The 20,411-nt window shown below is 39.9% G+C and overlaps 1 protein-coding gene, 1 long non-coding RNA gene and 1 other non-coding gene across 6 annotated transcripts; 1 reads left to right on the top strand and 2 right to left on the bottom strand.

Moving 5' to 3' along the window:
• Nucleotides 1-1,264: 1,264 nt before the first annotated feature.
• Nucleotides 1,265-4,794, bottom strand: LOC138911085 (uncharacterized). 4 transcript variants are annotated; one of them, XR_011416395.1, is made up of 3 exons: nt 4,065-4,794; nt 1,814-2,197; nt 1,265-1,745 (listed from the first exon to the last, which is right to left on the bottom strand). It is a non-coding gene; the product is annotated as an uncharacterized lncRNA (long non-coding RNA). The 4 variants fall into 4 exon arrangements; XR_011416393.1 differs by having other exon boundaries at nt 1,814-3,446; nt 4,065-4,792; XR_011416394.1 differs by having other exon boundaries at nt 1,814-1,944; nt 4,065-4,237.
• An 8,817-nt stretch (nt 4,795-13,611) lies between these two features.
• LOC6622174 (thioredoxin-related transmembrane protein 1) lies at nt 13,612-14,340 on the bottom strand. Its single transcript, XM_002048530.1, has one exon. It carries the CDS (start codon nt 14,338-14,340, stop codon nt 13,612-13,614), a length of 729 nt encoding a protein of 242 aa, XP_002048566.1.
• Nucleotides 14,341-19,224: 4,884 nt separating this feature from the next.
• LOC26531144 (uncharacterized) lies at nt 19,225-19,780 on the top strand. Its single transcript, XR_011416396.1, has 2 exons — nt 19,225-19,500; nt 19,639-19,780. It is a non-coding gene; the product is annotated as an uncharacterized protein (transcript).
• Nucleotides 19,781-20,411: the final 631 nt, after the last annotated feature.

The following is a 20,411-nucleotide window of genomic DNA, read 5'->3' on the forward strand; positions in this document are numbered from 1 at the left end:
GTTGTGCTTGCTGCGCTGGTGGCATGTTCGCGAAAAGTCATGCGATTTCCTCAGACGTGCGCAATTAGGAAGGGGATATCCCGTCAGCCACTGGCTGCCGACCCCTGACAAGACGACCCTACCAGCCGAGCTGCTTTGGGGTGGGGGAACTTGTTTTGTTTTAAACCTCAAGTAAAGTCAACTAAGGTATTCCACTGCGGGCGCACACTATTAACCCAATTAATGGCAAAAGTTTAGCAGCTCTGATTAGAATCAGCTGGAAACATGATGACTACAAAGCGTTACGACAGCAGGTACATATTTTGCCAACTCATGTCCTCCTCCACCCAGCTCGTTGAGGTCATGAAATTCTGGTAGATCTTTGAGCTAACCAGAGCTGCGTTCCCCTATTCTCTTGTCTTAATATCAGAATAGTTCAAGAACTTTTCGCTTTTGACAGAAAAATGGCATCCAATTACTTGGGGCTTGGTTTGGCATCTGCTTTATGGCTACTACCAACTGCCAGAAAAAGGAAGATGTTGTTCAGATGTCATATAGAGGTATAAGAAGAAAGAGCGCCTATCTTTGACATTCTGAAAATTGAATAGCCTGGCTCAGAAGTGTGATAATAATATTGAAGCTCGGCTGTTAATATCGATCAAGACTATATATCCTATATATGCTGGAGCTGTCTCATACTCAGCGCTAAGCTCCTCACGAAATTGTCATGCCCTCTTCAAGGATATTGAAAGGATTATATCCAAACAATATATGGCATGTAGAATACAAATCCAAGAAGCGCCATTTTACGCTGTCGTTGAGCACGTTCTGAAAACGATGCGAATTTTTTGAATATATTTGTGACAAGAAAAGAAAGGAAAAATTTGTAAACATCGTCGAGAGGATGCAGAAGGCAACATGTGTTGGCCGTGTGAAGGGATTGGAGCGTGGCATATCACGATTGCGGCAATCAACAAATGGAGCGGCAACCTCATTAGTCAAAAGGAGGGAACAAAGCGCCGCAAAAAGGAATCACGACGCAACCCTCTGGCTCCGCCCACTCTTCTTCACGCTCCTCGGTCCGCAACGAGGATGTGCGGCATATGTGGCCACATTAGTCAGTGGGTCGCTGAGTGGGTGAGCATGAGCATTCACTTACAGATACACACACACACGCACGCACACACACACACACACACGCACACGTGCGTGCTCGCGAAATGGTCTCGTTGGGGTAAACGCAGCGGAAATTGTAAATTTTTTACTCGCAAACGAAAAAAATAAATCATATGCGTGAAATGTTTGCGATGCCTCCGACTTTAACTCCTGGATGGGGCACAACGGGATAAAGGGACGACTTCAGGTGCACAGTGGTTCACGGTCTTGTTATAAAGCAAAACAATCTGAGCTCTCAGTTCGGGTCTCTTCTTAGTTTTTTATTATTAAGTGCATTAAGTGCCTGTACAATCATAATTTAGTATCTTAACAGCAGTATGAGAGTTTTAATCTCTTTTTAGTCAACTCATTTTGTACATTTAACTAGCGGGGAATTGTACTCTAAAAAGTATGCTACAAAAATGCATAAAATATATAACGAATTTTCAGAATATAATTTTTAGATTTAAAACTAAGAAACAATGTTTGTGTGTAAAAAGATACATTCACATAGTCCATCTTTCAGTTTTGAATTCCATTTTAATAAAGTCTCCGGACACTGTGCTGGCCACTCTATGCGCATCAACCGAACATAAGCCCGCAAAGGATGACTAACAAAAAAAAAAAAAGAAGGAAAAAGAAAATATAGAAAGAAAAATCTCGTAACACAGTCACAGACACAATTACGATTTCCTGCTAGGGACCAGCATACGCCATCATTTGCCACATTCCTTGCCAGCTAACGGCACACAGGGTATCTCCTGACGGAGCGACACATGGCACTTGGCTCGGATCGGATCGGGCAACGTGCTGAAAAATATTTACATATTCACAAATGCAAACAATCCCCGAGCACTCCTCGACCATGTTGGTAGCGAAAATAAAAACGTCATGTTGTTTGAGCCTCCGCCACATGATGAAGAAAGATGCGAACGGTAAATTGCTGTGTCGCTGTCTGGAGAACGGGTAGCGGGTGCTGGTTCGAGGGTGCGGGTGGGCAGCGGGTTGCTGTGGCCAACATTTCCAGTTGCCACTTTGTAAAATGCGCGCAAAGACGAAATAACTGGGGAAAAAATGTAGAGTGTTCTATTCGAAAAGGTCCGACTAACAGATATCCTGTGCCCAGCACAGAAATGCCGTTCCAGCTCCCTTCCAGGTGAACGTTACAATAACTTTTGTGATAATGATTTTATCCTCATGGTTTAAATATCACAAAAGATAGAATAAGCTTCGAATGACGTTTCGCAAACCTCATCTGGAAATTGTGTTTGCTCAATTCCGGGAAACCTTTAAGGTCTCTGAAAATGACGCGTTCTATTACAAACATTTGCAAAAACGGTGCTACCCGTTTTTTTTTTTTGACAATTTTCATTTGTTACAGGGTATAAAAAGAAGGAAATTTGCGTTGCTATGAAATCCATAAGCAGCAAGTGTTTCCTTCGGGAATAGATGGGGAGCTGGAGCAGGACCCGGCTTGGGCAGGATGAGCTGCTGATGGTTGCTTGCTTCGTTGGTTGCCTGTCAGCTGCTGTCCTCTCACACCGCATAAGTTGGCTGCACACACACACCCGGACACTCACACACACACACACACACACCTCGACGCTTTGCATAAAGTAATTTCGAGTGACAAGCGCGCATTGTTGGCATTTTTGGTGGCACAAGCAGAGCACCACTTCCGCCCCGCCGCTCAGCTTCAGGTTCCTATCGCGTTTCTGCTTATAAGAAATTCTATTTCTGTGATTGTCGCACACACACACTCATACTCATACATACATAAGTATATAAATTATGTGCGAAAACTTTTTGGTGAGCCGCAGCCGCCGCACAGGTGCGATCAAGTTCGTGAGGCCAGAGTTGGGGGTGCTGTGCTCCAGCCCTGGGGGCCATCGGGTAAACAAGTGACATTTTTAATTATGTCGCATTTGAAATGATGTGAAATACACTCGACACACACACACAAACACACGCATACATATTTATCGTGTTTTTCGCATTGTTTACACCGCCGTAACTTATTTATTTAAATGCATTTCACGCGGCTGTCACAGAGCACACCATTGCCCCCCGCCACCGAACGGACCTTGCCGCACCTGTGCCACCTTCATCATCAATTTATTGCCTGTCCTAACCTGATGGCAATTTAAATAATGTCCTGCCCGAACTGCCAACTGCCTTAACCTGATCCCAACGCCCAACGCCCAGGGTCTTGCCTACGCCCACGCCCATTCATTTGGAATTGTCACATTCGGTCGCAGCTGGCAAAAGGAAACTGGAGTCCAAATACTTATTTATTTAGGCTTTTGCTGCAACTTTTTAAAACAAACTACATTAACAGCCGACCGAAGGATGTTAACACGAATGTATATATAGTATATGTATATATATGTATAATCTATCCCTAAATTAAACTCGAACCAATGACATTTGGTTTCAGCCCTGCTGCTTTTTTTTGCTAGCGGAAATTAGATTGCTCATTTTATTATAATCCTAGGAATTCTGCGAGGATAACATGAGAAAAAGGCATAAAAGCTTTACTATTTATTTAATTTGAGGTAAGTTTTACTCTTACCTAGAAACTAGGTGTTTGTTGTATTTTCTTGCATTCGATTATTTGTCTCAATAACAAATTGTTATCGATCAAGAGGAAGGAGGAGATCGTAGACCAATATTTACTTGAGCTAATGCAAAGTCTACACATGAAATTTTTATGTTAACTAGATACAGGCTCACGATCCGAGCTAAGGTTTTAAGCCAAACCATCCGAATTTCTGGTTTTGACTTATATTAATCTCTTGGCGTCTAGTTTTTTTTTTTTTGTCTATTCCCCTAGCGTACTCCCTACCGACAGCGGCTTACTATTTTCTCATTTTGTTTTTGGGTACATTTGGATACTTTTGGGCACTAGGTTGAAAATGGAAATTACTTACTGCAAACGTGGTCCGATACGAGCAGGCATAGCTAGGCCAAAGCCAAAGTTTGGGGCATAGTTTTTCTGTTGAACTTTTCAACTCTACGAAACCTGACACTTGAAATGGAGCCAGGGCCCAATTCCAACAGTGGCAATTGCTTCGGGCCTACTAAGCCAATACACACACTCACACAAACACACACACACACACACACACACACACACACAGGTCCAAAGAATGCTCAACTTTAATTATCAAAAAATTGTTTTCATGTGCGACTACTACAAAGTGTGGGCTGTGCCAAGTTGTTAGCTGTTTTAGTTTCAGTTTTAGTTTAGGTTTTGTTTTAGTGCCAGGCAGCAGCAGCAGCAGCAGCAGCAGCGGCAGCGGCAGCAACAACAAAGTTGGCACAAAGTAATAAGTGCACGCCAAGGGAATTTAAATTAAGTTACAAACTTTGCATATTAAGCGCCTTATATACCCCACCAGAACCCCACCAGACTCTCCGGCAAACTAAACAAACTCGCTTGCAAATACAAACACAAAACTCGAATGAAATTTACCAATACTTGTTGTTACCCTTTCATAACCGACACACAACCACATAATGGGGCTACACTGTAGGGTCTATACACAACCAACAACAAATGCTCGACTAATGTATACCCTGTACCATGGACATATTCCCATATAATATGCCCATGAAATAAACTGTTAAATTCAAATAAAAGAGATTTAGGCTTAGCTGAAAGATTTAATTTCCGGTCAATATCGAATATCTTAAGCAAGCGATGTCCAGTTGAGTTCATAAATTTTAAATATTAATATAATTAACTAAGAAATAAATAATCTTAGTAAGACATGTTATAATTCCCCTTAAACTCTCTTAATAATTTTTCAACTCTTGCTCCAAATTCCTTACATATATAATTTTTGGTTTCCTTAACCTGCTCGTGCATATTGACCTGCCTGCTAGGCGCAAGTTACAGGGTATTACAAAACATTATGTTCCAGATTTTAGGCCAGCGCTGTTCACTTCAAAGCTCTCGTTTATTACGGAATGCAGCATTTGGGCATCGTTTGGCTTTCCGGCGGTGCCGGAGTGTGGAGTTAAGGCGTTTGTTCAGGAGGGGGGCAAGAACTAATTCGGCAACGAGGGCTTACATGATTTTCATATTAATGCCTGGCTGGCGTAGGCGATATGGCAGCTTGTTAGTCGGAAACATTCGACATATATTTTATTTTTGTTTTCCTTCTTTATTTTGCATTTTTTTTTTTTTGTTAGGTTTCCCATGAAGTGCTCCTGGGTTGAAGCCTATTAAAAATGATGTTTGGGGCTTCTAAATTGCAAACTTTGCTTTTATCTAGCCGTTGGCCAAAAACACCAGATGAGATTTTGAGTAGTTTGGGGCTCGTTGTGACTGAGATTCCTTTTCAGATGGCTTCAAGATTGGGGTTAAGAGCAGCAGCAGCCATGACTGCGATACACATTTTGTTTTTTATTCGCTCTTTTATTTATTTATTTTTTTATTACCAAATGACATTTAATGGCATTCAGTTGCTGTTCTTATCAACACGCCAAAAGTGGGCATGGGCGTGGGCGTGGCCGCTGCCCAAACGGCTGCCCAAGCAAGCAGCAAGCACGCTCCAAAATTTTATGATGTGTAAATGGCAAATTAAAACCGACAGACGACCGACAACTTCTGCACTTTGCTCAGGGCTGACCGCTCCGTTGCGTTCCGTTTCGTTTGGTTTCGTTTAATATTGAAATATAAGATCATAAAATATTATATGTTATTATATGCACGTAAGCGTTCGGTTTCACATTTTGTCAAGCCAAATCAAGAACGGAAACAGGTCGTAAAAGACATACAACAACAACAACAACTGCAACAACACAAACTTGAGAATGTTTCGCACTATCTGTAGCTGAATTTAGCTCGGCTGTCCTTTACGACTGCGATAGGCCCGCAAAACCATGCCTGTTACCATTCCCACTCCCCATTTCTCCCACAATCCCCATTTTCCGGCTGCCTTTGATATCTCTGCTTGCTCGAGAGTGTGAGAGCACATTAAAACCGCACGCGTTTCGCTTTTATTATTGCTGCAGGAGAATTGCTGGCATCGATGTGTAGGTAGGTGTGTTCCCAGGCTCTGGGCTGGGCTGGGCTGGGCTGGGCTGGGCTGGGCTGAGCTGAGCAGAGCTGGGCTGGTTATATCGATGATGTTGCCTGCTACAAAAATAATCAAGTGCAATCAACTGTTAACAATTTATGACATTTATTACAATTTTAATGTCAAACGCTCAGCTTTAGTCTTGCCGTACTGCTTGATTCCCCACATCTCTTTGTTTCTGTTTGTTATGAGTTGGGGGAAGGTCTTAAAAGTTCGGGCACTTTGATAACAAGCTCTTGACCAGAAAACTTAAATGTTTATTTTTATCATAACATTTCTTTACTCAAATAAAATTAACTAATATATACAGAAGTTATATCATATAGATTTATATACTCTATATAATATATTTGCTCTTACACAGCGTTGAAAAATGAAAAACACGGCACAATTCGGGAGAGCAGCCAATCTTGAATATTGCCAAAAGAAAGGTTGCTTAAGCCGAATGTGTTTTGCAAATGCTGAACATGTGTGTGTGTGTGTGTGTGTGTATGTGTGGCAGTTATTAGCATGTGCCACGTTAAAAGGGCCACAATTTGAATATTAAATAGAAATTACTGGGCAAGGCAAAGTTGGAAAAGCGGAAAAGTGGAAAAGTCAGCTAAGCGATTGCAATATGCATTGAAACACGTTGTGGGATATAATTTTTTAATTGACGGGCTCCCGGGCGTTACGAAGGCTTAAATTGAACCCAATGGGGCGATGTGAACGATAACATGTGCCATTAGGATGGGGCTGCGAAGGAAGGCAATTGGCAGTAGCAATTTAAACATCAATAATTGAAAAACTTGAGCCAAATTTGCTGCGTAACTTGAAACTAATTGCCAATTAAAAGTTAAATGAGTCACATCTAAAATTTATAAGCTGTTAGGCAACAACAACAACGCCTAACAGCCAGCTGGCAGATTGGCATCACTCGCTAACTCCAGCCATATTGCCAGATTCCCAACAATTTGAATATACATATATATATATATTCTCGTAATAGGAATCCAATTGGAAATGCTTTACTTCGCTTGGCTTGGGCCACATTCTTTGGCTGAGTTCACCGAATCATCGCAATCAGCATACGCCCGACTCCTGTTGCTTTTCATCTAAACTTTTTGAGTTGTTTTTGGAAAACTGTTTAGCATTTGAAAATAATTCTTCAAGCGTTTGAAACACGATGAAAGATGTCAAATTCCCAGCACGGGGACAAGGACGAAAGCTGTGAAAATGAGCGGGGTCTTGGCAGATCTGAAACGGTTCAAAACTTTGTATATAATTTACGTTTTCTATTAAAATTTAAACATGTTTTTTATTTAAATTGAGCTATAAGTTTTCTGGCCACAAAACAGTTAGCCGAACTTTAGAAACAAGTCTGCATTTGAAGCAAGCAAAATGATTCAAAAAGGCTGGAGGACTGAAGCACAGAGGTTAAGAGTCGACGCAAAAAGAAACTGTCTTCATTTGTTATTTATTAGAGTAGTATTTTTGTATGGTGAGCAAATTAACCTTAGTCGAGGATATCGCTCCATATCCTTATCACTAGACTAGATACTGAAACCCATCTGTAAAGGTGTATAACATTTGTGGAACTCTCTGCACATTGAACCTGACCAACAGCAGTTCATATTTCGATTTCGCAGAAAGACCGTGCAACTAATCCCGACTAAGGGCCTCTTTATAAGACCACAATATAAGAAACTTTACTGCCAATTTTTGTTCTATTCAATGCACACATATCATGCAGCCTGTAGACAAATCAAAACAAAAAAAAAGGCGAAAAAAACACTGTTTCAACGTGTACATTTCAAAAGAGAATCCGAGCGGAGTTCTTTGTAAACGTGTTTAAAACTAGAGCCCTGTGCGAGCCGTGCAAACAATGCCTCGCATTGTGTTGAGAAGCAGGCGCAAAAAGTGAGTGGGAGCAGGAACCGGGAAAGTATTAGGAGCAGTAGCTGCAGGAATATCCTCTGGCAAAAGGACATAGTGCGCACTTTTGTGCGTTTTGCATGAGTGCCAAAGAATCGAGAGGAGTTCCTGACTTGAATACGAACTATGCCAACTACGTGCACCTCGCCCATGTGAAACAATGCGAACAAACAATGCAAAGAGCCGGCAAAACCCCGGCCAAATAGCCATACAGCATACATCATACACGCACACTCACTCACGCACACCCTCCCGAGTGGAGAGAAGTAGCAATTACAATGGACAAGTTGGATAAACGGACGCAGTGCCGCCTGGTGCTGGTAAATATGCAGTCCAAGTATGTCCGTGAGTAAACACTACTAAAGTGCACCTGAACCTCACGTCCAGAGTTCGGAGCTCTGCTCCGTTTCGAAAGTTCATAGCTTTATCTGCATCAGATGTCAGAGCGAGTAAATGCCTCGGCTTCTGTTCAAAGTTTGATGTGGAAGAAGCACAGCAGATCCGTAAAATATTCACAATTAAAAACGGCAAACTAAGGATATCTTAGGCTAGTCGAAGATTTAATCCATTGTAGAAATTTCTCTTTTGCAGTTAAGTTAGAATACAGGAACCCAATTTTCCTATGGAAGCTTTTTGATCTAGACTATATACATATTATGACAAAATTATAATAATCCTTACAAGGTTATAATATATATGAAATTTCTAGGTAGTAGTATTTAATTCAAGTACTCAGAATAAAATAAAACTTCTTAATTGTTCGACATTAATTGCTTTAATTAACTCATACGCAAATGTTTAAATAATTGTTGTTGTTCAATTTGGGGCCCAAGTGGAGGTATCTTAGTACAAATATTTGTATTCACATTCAGCTCCATGCCAAGCCAAGCAGTGTATCTTTGCGCGATATGTTAGTTAGGCTTTGATAATTTTAATCAGCGATCGGAACATCGCATCGCATCAGCCCTTTTGATGGGCTCTTATCTATGGGGATTGTCATGTACATTTGAGAAATGTAAGCAAATGTTGTAGGTCTTTATACGGCGACCAATATCGCATATCAATCCTAATGGCAGCTGCCGCGTTATCATTGAATCATGCCCCCGGGAATTTTATGTCAATATGTACGCATTTCTATTAGCCGACTATCAGGAGTTGTCCCAACCATTACCATTACCAGAGCCACCCGCCCCCAAGCAAGTCAGACGTTGGTTCATTTAGCCAAAGCTTTTCATTTTCTTCCTTTTTCATTTTTCTTTCCCTTTTTTCCATTGACCTAGACATGTGTAAACTCATGTGTGTGTGTGTGTGTGTGTGTGCATGTTACATAAGTATTTGCCCTCTGTTTGCAAAATACGCACATTTTTACCCAATTGACATTTAAGCTAAAAGTCTTTGCCATCAACGGCACGGAAGTGGTGGGCGGGATACAGACCGTAACAGCCAAGACCGAACCAAACAAAAAACATTCCCAGTTCTAGAACCAGTTCCTGTTCCTGTTCCTGTCCTGCTTCCCGCAGGCAAACGACCAACAAACAAAGGTGGCAGTCGCTGCTTCTATCTGCTCCTGTTTATGCTTGTATGTCCCAAGGTTTCCATTCCCCTTTAAATCTCTATCACCCTTTCTTTCGCTCCATATATCTCTCTCTCTCTCTCTCTCTCTCTGTCTCTCTTCCTCTCTCGGGTTTTCTGGCATTTCGCTAATGGTGTGTACGCTATAAAGCCGGCTAATGCCCGTAGAACCCTTTCACTCTGACTCTGTCCCTTGGCCCTATAATTGCCGTCCTTCGTTTGGGCATGCGAAAAAATATAAGTAGTATTGAGCTCTCCCCCTGGTGCCTTTTGTAAAAGGCAACAATGGCCATGGAAAAGCAAAGGTCCTCAAAGGCTGTAGAGTAGTAGGAAAAAATAAGACGAAATAATAATAATAATTGAATGGAAAAGTAACATTTTGTTGCATTTATGTAGCTGACTGATGGATGGCTGCATACTTAGGAACCCTGCCACAGAACCCCGGAGAGTGTCGTCATGGCCATTGATGTGACTGTTGCGATAATTGCGGGTTTTCCACAGGAAAACAACAATTGAAACGGTCAATTGTGGTGATGTTTTTTGGCAAACATCACCTTCATCATCATCATTTGTCGCGTTGATTTCAAAACTGAAGATTCTGCATATCGATCTTGAAATGTGTTTGGCTTATTTACATAATTATTAGCAACCACTTTGCCAAATAGTTATTTTTGATTAACCTAGTTGTTATTCTGCAGCAATCTTTAAAATTAAGGATCGATTACTCCATGTGAGCTTTCCTCCCTCCTACTTCTTGCTGGCCTTCCCATTTTATTAAAGCTATGGGAAAATCGTTCATAGTCGGATCTATAGCCGGACTATCGACAAACTATGAGAACAAATATTTTAATTTTATTGTCTATCTTTTCTAGTTTCAAGACAGGCTAGGTTTTAGAGGCTGATCAGAAATATATATATATATGTATACTTTGTGCCGCAATGCTTTCTTTTGCGCTATACATACATACTTTCCTCGTATTCACATAACCAATAAGGCCTTTGCAATGGCTTTAGACCAGGACTGCTCTACGTCTGGGACTTGAACCCTGATTCTTATTTATAGGTCGCCAATAATCATCTGTTCATTTGAATATTCTTTGTAAAATGAAAGCGTCTGACAGCGAATCGATTCGCAGAAAGGACATTCATGCGGAACAGACACAACATGCATAAATAGATTAAACTGGTCTTCATGTTTTTTTGGATTGGCTTGCAGGTGTGTTCGTTTCTCATTTGCCTAAAACCTCTTTAAATGTTGTGGACCATAGCCCCAAAGGCAATCAGAGAAACTCAATTACGAGGACTAGCTGAGAAAGGAGCAGATGGAGTGCCCAAGCTCCCAAGTCGCAGGACCCAGAACCAAGACGTAACGCAACAGTTAAATGGGTCATTTGGTCTATTTATCATTTTTGACTGGCTCCACGGGCCTGGTCTGGGCAGCAGCAGTTGGTCATTCAATTTGTGCGCTATAACTGGCAGCAATCAATCAAAATGCGAAAAGCACAAATAGACCTGGGTCTCAACCCTTTTCGTGAACTACAATCTAAACACGTGAAATTGGGTAATCGTTTGTGCGTCTGAGTTGGACAACCCCCCCGAGTCTTTTCAAGCCTATCGGGTTCGCTGCTCTGTGCTGGTCCCACTGCGAGTTCAAAGTCCTTAAATCGATACTTGGAAGACAAATGGTCAGATTTTCCAGCAGCAGCAGCAGCTGCCCCCCAGAGCCATCAAAATGTATATATATTTTGTAGCCAAATAAATAAATTTGCGTGTATACACGAGTATTTTAAATTGCTTGTTCGCTGTAATTCAATCAAAAATTGAAATTGAAACGTAAAAAAATACGCTTCCATCTGAAGCGAATTGCACTTGGCAGACATTATTTTAAATTAGTTGGACTTTCAACCAAGGCAAGACGATACTCTGCAAATACATTTAAATTGATTGAGCCGAGAAGAATATATATAAAAAAAAGTTTTAATTTTGCAGAATTATTGTACCTAAGGCTTGGCCTCATTATAAATACATCGCCATCCGGCCATTAGCCATCAGGATTGTGTCACGCATCAAGCTTTCAGTTTGTGGCAAAGTTGATCGAATTTTACATCAGTGCTGACATCGAGACCCAAAACAATGGCATACATTTATAAATAAGTTATGCAATTGTGAATTTTGAATGGGCTTCATCGATTTGCGAACTGAAAAGGACTTTTATATCAGGTTCAGGAAGGCGAATGCGAGCAGCCTTTTGGCATTACATCTTCATTTATCTCAAGTGATTTACACTTTTGTGTTTTGTCCGCCAGCTCCTTGGCTCGTGTCCTGTGGTGCGCATGAATAATGCATTGTAATTTAGCAGCATTCCGTAAGCTTCATTCTGAACATCATGATCGTCATCGTAGCTATCATCATCATTGTCATCATCATGTGGCTCGCCACATCAACAACTATTGTTTAAACCTATTGAATTACAAATTTGTTCTCAAATTGTGTTGTTGCAACTGATGCGTACGTTTCCTGCCCCACGCCATGTCGCGATTTGCTTAATTTACGACAATGCCAAATGCAAAATGCAAACTTAAACAATTTTGCGATTTAGCAGCTACGAGGAAAATAGAGAGCAAAAGCAACAAAAATAATTTGAATTTATACAAAGCGGAATTCAAAACTTTTTGCCATAAACAAAAATATAACCATATAAAAATATCGTATTCTATAGCTGTCGGTTATTACGCTCTATCTGAATACATTTAAGCCAACATGAAGTCGTTAATCGTAAAATTTAGTCATTGACAGATTGATATAATCATTTAAGCACTCTAATCTATATAATATTCTGATTTGTCAAAGTCAGGAGATGGTGGCAGAAAATTATGAAAATTTGAAACGAAACTCAAAACCCTTCAATAGAAAGTTTCAGATCTGTTTAGAAAAGCAATTACTGCTAATCTATGTCTAATAACCGGACAGCAGACCGCATGACAGGGCAAACAAATGAAATACCCCAGCTAAACACAAGACGCAAAATGCTCATTCGTCAGCGTCAACTAGATACCAAACCGGGGCAGGAACTGCTCAAAAACGCGGGTCTCTAGGCCAGCAAACGTTGCTAATTGTGCACTCAAGCTAAGCACAACGTGATTGAGATTACAGGCCCACACATCTATCGTGACAGGTACTAATTACCTGTTGGCGATAACCCGAGGGCGTGGCCTGCATAGCTGCCAAAAAGGAGCAGAAACTTGCTCTAAAGAATCCGTGTAAACTTGAGTCTGAGTTCCAATAAAATAGACATAAGTGTGATGTGCTCAAAATAAAAATATAAAGTTGCTCACAATTGGTTCCTGTGACCATTTTAATTTTACTCTTTACTTAAATTAAGCTCCACCTCATTCATAGCTTTATGATCAATCTATCAAACCCATTTTTAATAATTAAAAATAGTAAAGTATTCTTCGTGTATATTCAGTTAATCAGTTGAAATTTTTATAAAGATCTGATGCAAAAGTTTACGCTGCCAGAGTCCGATGTGATTGATGGACTGGTCAAGTATTTACTTTCTGCACTGACGATCATATGTTCAGCCAGATGAACCGTGAATATAGAGGCTAGCGCAATATAAAGTAAGGCCCAAGAACAGATTCCAATTGAGAAATTAATGAACAATTCTAAACAGATTTTATATTTATTTTTTTAACACTGGGTGTGTCGGGGGATATACTACTTATGTCGAAAAAACGAAAACAAAAAAAAAAGAACATTTAGTTGTTGGCTAATTTTGGTCAAGTATTGGATGCACGAAAGGAAATTTCAACCGTTTTTAATGAATACATAGCAGAAAAGAAGCCTCCTTCTGTTGAAAATTTCAGTGTCAACGATTAAGAATCAGTCGAAAGCCACTTGTCTATTTTACCGCCCCCTTCTTGTAGGAAGTACGACCCTCGACGTTCTTGTCATTTGCTACCGATTCCTTCTTCGGTTTCTTGGCACGTTTTGGGGTGTGTCGCTTGTCCCGTATAAAGGTGTAAGCGCCACAGGTGGCCGTCACAATCATGGCCAAGATGAGAGCTAGGCCAATGCGCACTAGCCATGTGGCATGCTCATAGTCCGTATCCAGCCAGGTTGTCTGGTAGACCTTATCAATGGCACGAATGTATTGTATGTAGGCTTGTATAAGTACACCATTTGGATGCTGCCAAAAGGGCATTGGTTCTGTTTCCTGCCATTTTGTTAGCGCCAGCTCCTTGAGCTCATCAACGGTCTGAGCCAAGGGCAGCTTTCGGAATACACCATCTTTAACATGCAAAATGGTGGGCAGATCGTGCAGCGAGAAGCGCCTGATCACCGTCTCCGAGTACTCCAGTTTCATGCTGGCGACAATCATTTCGCTCTTCTCCAGCTGCTTCTCGTGTGCGAACTTGCTCCATACGCGATTAAATTTTATGCAGGCCATGATCAGCGGCACACAGAAGCCGATCATCCACTCGCCCTGCAGCATCAGCTCCCACGAGTTCTCATCCAATATGAATTTTTCATTATTTGGATTCTCGTTCGTGAGGCACTGCTGCAGTTCGCTGCCAACGCCGCACGCTAAGAGTAGCGCAGCGCACCAAAAGTATGACCAGATTTTCATGGTATTTAATATTATTGTATTTTGTTTTCAAAAAAAAAAAATTAAATAAATATATACACAATAAATATGGCAGTTCTCACGTTTTGCTGGAAGCTGTGAAAGAAAAACAAAGCTAAGTCGTTTAGCAAAGCCTCCTGATTACATAGAGATCTTGTTAACTAGCCGAAAAACATTGATCATAAAAATGTAAAATTCAATCTCTATGCCTATCCATCAAAGCTGTTGTTATAAAAATTGCCAGTTCAACACGAGCTTTCGAAATTAAAGGGCTTAGCTTTTAGATAGATGTGTTCATAGACAGACAGACACACTATATCGACTAGCCTATTAATTATGACAAATATATATATTTGGTGAGGTCCGAAATGCCTTCTACTTGTCACATACGTTTCTATAAAGTACACAAAACAAACAGAATTAGAGCAGGTACGCGGCGCAGACGATTAAAGGCCAAAAACAGCTTAATAAGGAAGCAAGGTCTCACACCTTCAAAACAACTTTATCCAACTGTTAAGAGGCTTAACATGTAAATTTGGAATTGGATAAGCGCCGCAGCACAGAATTTACCGATTGCAAATATAGAAAGCGAATACAAGGAAAGAGGATTGAAACAAGAACTGCAATTCAAATGAAAAACAGAAAGTTCTATCAATAACTGCAAGGTCTTAGGCACGCATGGCAAACTAATTGGAGAACCAACGACTGTTTGGCACGCAAGCAGAGGCAGGAACACACCTGAGGCCAGGTAGCGCGAGCGAAAGATATCTGGCAATAGATAGACCTATGTCAATTGCAACCAGCCACTGACCCTAGCCAGAGACCTGTGGACCAGGGGCTGCCGCATTTTTTGCCGCATTGTATTTTGAGCAAGGTTTGTGGTGCTGTTCCCGAATGCATTGTCAGTGCTATGATGGATTTTCTGCACATGCCAGTGGCTCGGCTGCTATTTGGACCCATCTTGTGTTTGGTGCCCTTCTCAGTTTCCCACGCTGCAAGAAGCGCGCTAAACCTGCAGCCATCACCTGTGTCCTTTTATGTTGAGCCCTTAGGGGTTGCTTCAATTTTCCGATTGTCCGTGACCATTTTGAGCGCTTATAGCACTCGTCTAAGGGCAGACCCGAAAAAAATAAAGGTTCCCAGGCTTCCCGCACAGCAATTGGCGCGCGCTTTAATCCCCCTCCCGCTCCAGCCAGTTGATCCCTCTGTCTTTTTTCGGGCTTCCAATAATGCTGCAGTCGACAGCCGAGAAATCGAGAACAAATATGTTTTGCTAATTTATGGCCAGACATTCATCTTTCATATTTGCTGTCCTAAGTGCTACACATGCGCCTGGCAAGTGCTGAAGTTAGCCAGGATTACATTCAAGCAGATCGGAGAGATCCTATTACAATAATTTGATTGTATATTTTCATTCTGGCTAATAGCGTAAGCAATATATATGATGAAAAAAAAGACAATTAGATACTTTGCCGTGATGTGGTCTATTTTTAAATATATTCATTATAAACTTTTGCCACCCCTTTGCAATACCAAGGATTCACATATACCTGTTACCGAAGAGTGCTGTGTTCCTTTTTGGAAAATGTGAGGTAACCCATAGCAGAGTTCTTTTCATGTCTGAGTCCCATTCGTCGGCCAATCGATTCACAAAAACTCTGCCAGAATTTGATGGAGAAGCGCAAATACCAGCGCCACCAATTAAATATCATGTTGTTTATTAATGGCCAGTCGGCGTAGCTCTAGGTCGCCGACTGAGGGATACCCTGTACCCAACCCAACTACCATAATAAACATTCAAACTTTATGTATTTAAAAGAAACCAAAAGCACAAATATATTCGTGAAGAAGAAACGGGCTATTGTTGTAAAATGAAATTTACTCAATATCTGAACTTCATTTATATCTGCCTTATATCAATAGATTACCATAAGTGAAATAGAAGACCAAATTGATGGACACCTACTAGATTACATTTATATCCAAAGTGCAAGAGAGCTTAGTGTGCCCTAACGAGGCCCTGGTTACGATTCACTCTGCTGATCTTCCCACTAGATCCTTATAAATTACTTTGCGACAAAATACATTTATTTAAAACAATATACATTAATTATTGAATCTTATTAAATAAATTACAATAGCAATTTTACAATAAATTTTAAAGTTGTTTTAGTAAAAAAATTTGTGTTTGATTTGCAATTTTCCCAAACACTAAATAAATAAAATAAAATAATACAGTCCCTAGATGGTGATGTTAATAGTAATGAAGAATATACAAAGCTTCTTAAAAATCCAATATACATTTCTATTGCCCATTTTTAATGGGTATTGAATATAATAACGCCAGCCATCCATTAGTGGCAAAAATTATATTCACTACCGAAAAAAAGCAAAAATACTTGACACGTGAGAATGGCAAATAACATTATTCCAGATAGACATGCGGCAGTGCGTATTTTGGTTTCGTTTTAATTAAGGCGGAACACAGAGCCACACACAGCCCACCATGAACCAAAGGCCACCCAAACGGCAGCCGCAGTGCAGTGGAAACGTATTGCTAATTGCAAATCGCATTCATCAATTGAATGTCCCAGACCAGCTAGATTCAAGGACCTGCCTATTATTCGGGCCAGCAGTCACAACATGGCCGGCAACGGCATACAACGGCGGACCGCCTCAAAATGGACAGCAAATATGAAATTAATGTGTAGTTGGTGCAAATTTGAAACTATGCATTGTTTTTTAACGCATATAAACAGATTAAATAATTCGATTTAATTAATTAATTCTGGTGATGTGATGATCATGTTGCATTTTAAGAAGGAGGAAGGTGTGCCAGGCGATGATGGTATAAATACAATGTCATTAAAGCTACTACCTCAAAAAAGTATCTCCTTTATAACCAAAATATATAACGGATGCATGGAAATCGGCTACTTCCCAGCGCAATGGATAAATGCGCATATATATTTATGATACCTAAGCCTGGTAGGCCTGAAGCCAATCTCGCCTCTTATTAGTTTACTGCTAATGCTCACCAAGATACTCGAAAGAGCGTTTCAGGGTAGAGTGTTGTCAGTAATAGACGATGCTGGTCTCTCTGGCGCGAATTACCAGTTTGGCTTCAGGCGCTGTCATAAATCCGGAACACTGATACATTCAAGGCCGAGTACTGACGGAGTCGTAATTCCAGAAGAACCCACGCCAAAACATCTTAGAACAAGACTAGACAGGAAACTAACCTGGAGATCACATCTGTTAAAAAAGCGAAACCAGTGTGAGGATTATAAATAAACAAATAAAATAGGAACGATAGGACAAAAATTTAAAATCTTATGTGGCAACATATTCGATTAAAGTAATCAAAGAGTCTATCGTTATATATGAAATCAAGTTTACAGCCACAAAACCATGCATGAAAATATATGAAAATTGAATATACTTTTTATAAGTTTAACAATAAACGCGAGGTTAACTCTAAATTCGAGACTTGATTCTGGTCGGGCGCCACACTCAGCACATTGTATTAACAATACAAGTAGTTCTACGAACAACATTTAGAATCGACTTTCCTTAAGCTACATAACTGTATTAAGGTACTATATATATATTATCTGAATATTAATTTCCCTAACTAATTGTAATTAAGATATTAGATTTATATAAGCTGATTAGATATAGCTAATTAGAAAATGTATGGAAAGCAGTAAGAGAAGAAGTCAGAGTACTCTAGTCGGGGGTTTCTGACTTACTCATAAAGTCCAAGCTCTGGAGTCTTCGATTTCACAGAAAAGAGGCAGTTTTTTGGTGATTAGAAACAAATTTGTACTGCTGGTGATCCAGATGGGCGTTCTTTGGAAAAACAAACAAACAAGCCCAAATCGACTAAGCATGTTGTCCTGATCAAGAACATATATACCTTATATGAGCTGACATACTTCCTGCTACATACATTTACATAAAAGCAATACACCCTTATTAATAAATAAATAATACATAACAAAACCGAAGTTCTTATACCCTTGCAGACCCAACCTTTTCATAATGCTTATAGTGCTTTGCCCGTATTTAAGAAGTACAGGAAAAATAGTAAATGCCGAGTTTGGACAAGATATCTTAATAAGCAAAAAAGGCTGTTAATCAAAAACCTAGTTTTCGACCGATCGTTCCTATGGCATATATATGATATAGCAGTCCGATGTAAATAAGATTTTGACAAAATGAAGGGAGCATAGTGAAATATTTCAATGCCGTGTTTAATTAAAATATCTTGAATGACAAAAAAGTTTTCCATACAACAACTTAAATTTCGACCGATCGTTCCTATGGCAGCTATATGATATAATGGTCCGATCCAACCTCTACAAAGTTTATTAAGATAAAACTGAAAGACTAGTTCGCATAGAAACAGACAGACGCACAGACGGACATGGCTATATCGACTCGGCTGTTGATGCTGATCAAGAATGTGCATACTTTATGGGGTCGGATATGTCTCCTTCTATGCGTTACACATTTTACGACAAAATTAAATTACCTCTGCAAGGTTATAAAAATAAAATATAACAAAAGTCTATTATATAATTTATTTTCCTTTCATGAATTCTTTCAAAAATGTTTGTTTAACTAGTGAATGTGTTGCTCAAGTAGCCATAACTAATTCGCATTAAGCTAAGTCCAATTATACCAGTCTCTGGCCTTATAAATCGTTTTCACACAAGTTTATTCAGGTTACTGTGACATACTTCTAGAAATGAAAGTTCCTTTTGCAATATTACTCCTTGTAATTGTAACAAACTTTTTCATAGTCGAAGGGCACAGAAATAAAGTGAAAAATCATAATTTGCCAGATGACCACCAACAGCATCATCCAAGTCGTCATCATGGACACAATCTGCGTGCACAACGAAAGAAACATTTATTTAAGAGAAGAAATGCTGCAACACAAAACAATGATGCCATGCAAAATGTCGAACATAGGGCGTTGCCCTTGGCCATTCACATAGGTCTTGTATTAGTTCCAATACTCATTAATTTATTTACACCCCCGTCAAGGCCACCGCCGCGTCCACCGCCACCCAGACCCCCACCACCGAGGCCAACGACAAGGCCGACGACAACGAAACCAACACTACCAACAAAGTCGACAACGGAATACGATAGGTTTGTATATATGTCTATAAAAAAAGCAGTCTCTATTGTAGCCTCTTGAAAATGTGTAAAAGGCTATAAACGTGTTTACTTGTTTTCTATATGTTCCATTTGTTTGCCCTCTTACCTCCTTTCTTTAATTTTTGTTAGTAACGCTGATTGGTATCCTGATTATACAAAAGAAAGTGATTCGAGCTCGGAATCTTATTCTACAGAAGATGCACAGCCATTTGGACGTAAAAAATAACTTGCTTTAAGTTTACGATTATAAACAATAAATTTATAAAATTGAGGTGAACCGAATATTTCATCTGTGACAAGAACACGGCAGGGTAGATCAGGGTAGATCGACTCGGCTATTGATGCTGATCAAGAACATATACACTTTATGGGGTCGGAGATGATCCCTTCTGCCTGTTACATGTTACATACAATTTAATTTTGCACAAATAAAATATACCATTATACTCATATTTTAATGGGTTCAGTGTATAAAAAGCCCAGAAACCAATACAATCGCAATTGCAATGCTGTTTATGAATTCAAAGCAGACGTGCATGAATGTGTGTGTACATGAATACAGAAATGTTTCGAGTGTGCGCTGGTGCCGCAAACACGTGTTTCTTAACCGATATTCATGAAATTTTCTACAGTATATTATTGTACCATACAATATTTGTGTATTCTCAAAAAGTTAATTGCATTCAAATTGTAGTTTAAATTGGTGGGCAATAAATAATAAAATACCCAACTAATTTAACTTAATTTATAGCTATACCTCATAGCATAAAATGAAAGACATTTGATATATATGTATGTCTATTCTAGAGTAAGCACATCACTTTGGGTGAATCTAGTTCTTATTATTTACCCAATTCGCTTAAACCTACAGACGGACAAACAGATGGACATGGCTAGATCGA

This window comes from Drosophila virilis, chromosome 3, assembly GCF_030788295.1.
Source record: "Drosophila virilis strain 15010-1051.87 chromosome 3, Dvir_AGI_RSII-ME, whole genome shotgun sequence".
Taxonomy (NCBI): domain Eukaryota; kingdom Metazoa; phylum Arthropoda; class Insecta; order Diptera; family Drosophilidae; genus Drosophila; species Drosophila virilis.

Coding starts and splice junctions, on each gene's coding strand:
- LOC6622174 (XM_002048530.1), bottom strand. CDS start 14,340: ATGAAAATCTGGTCATACTTTTGGTGCGCTGCGCTACTCTTAGCGTGC.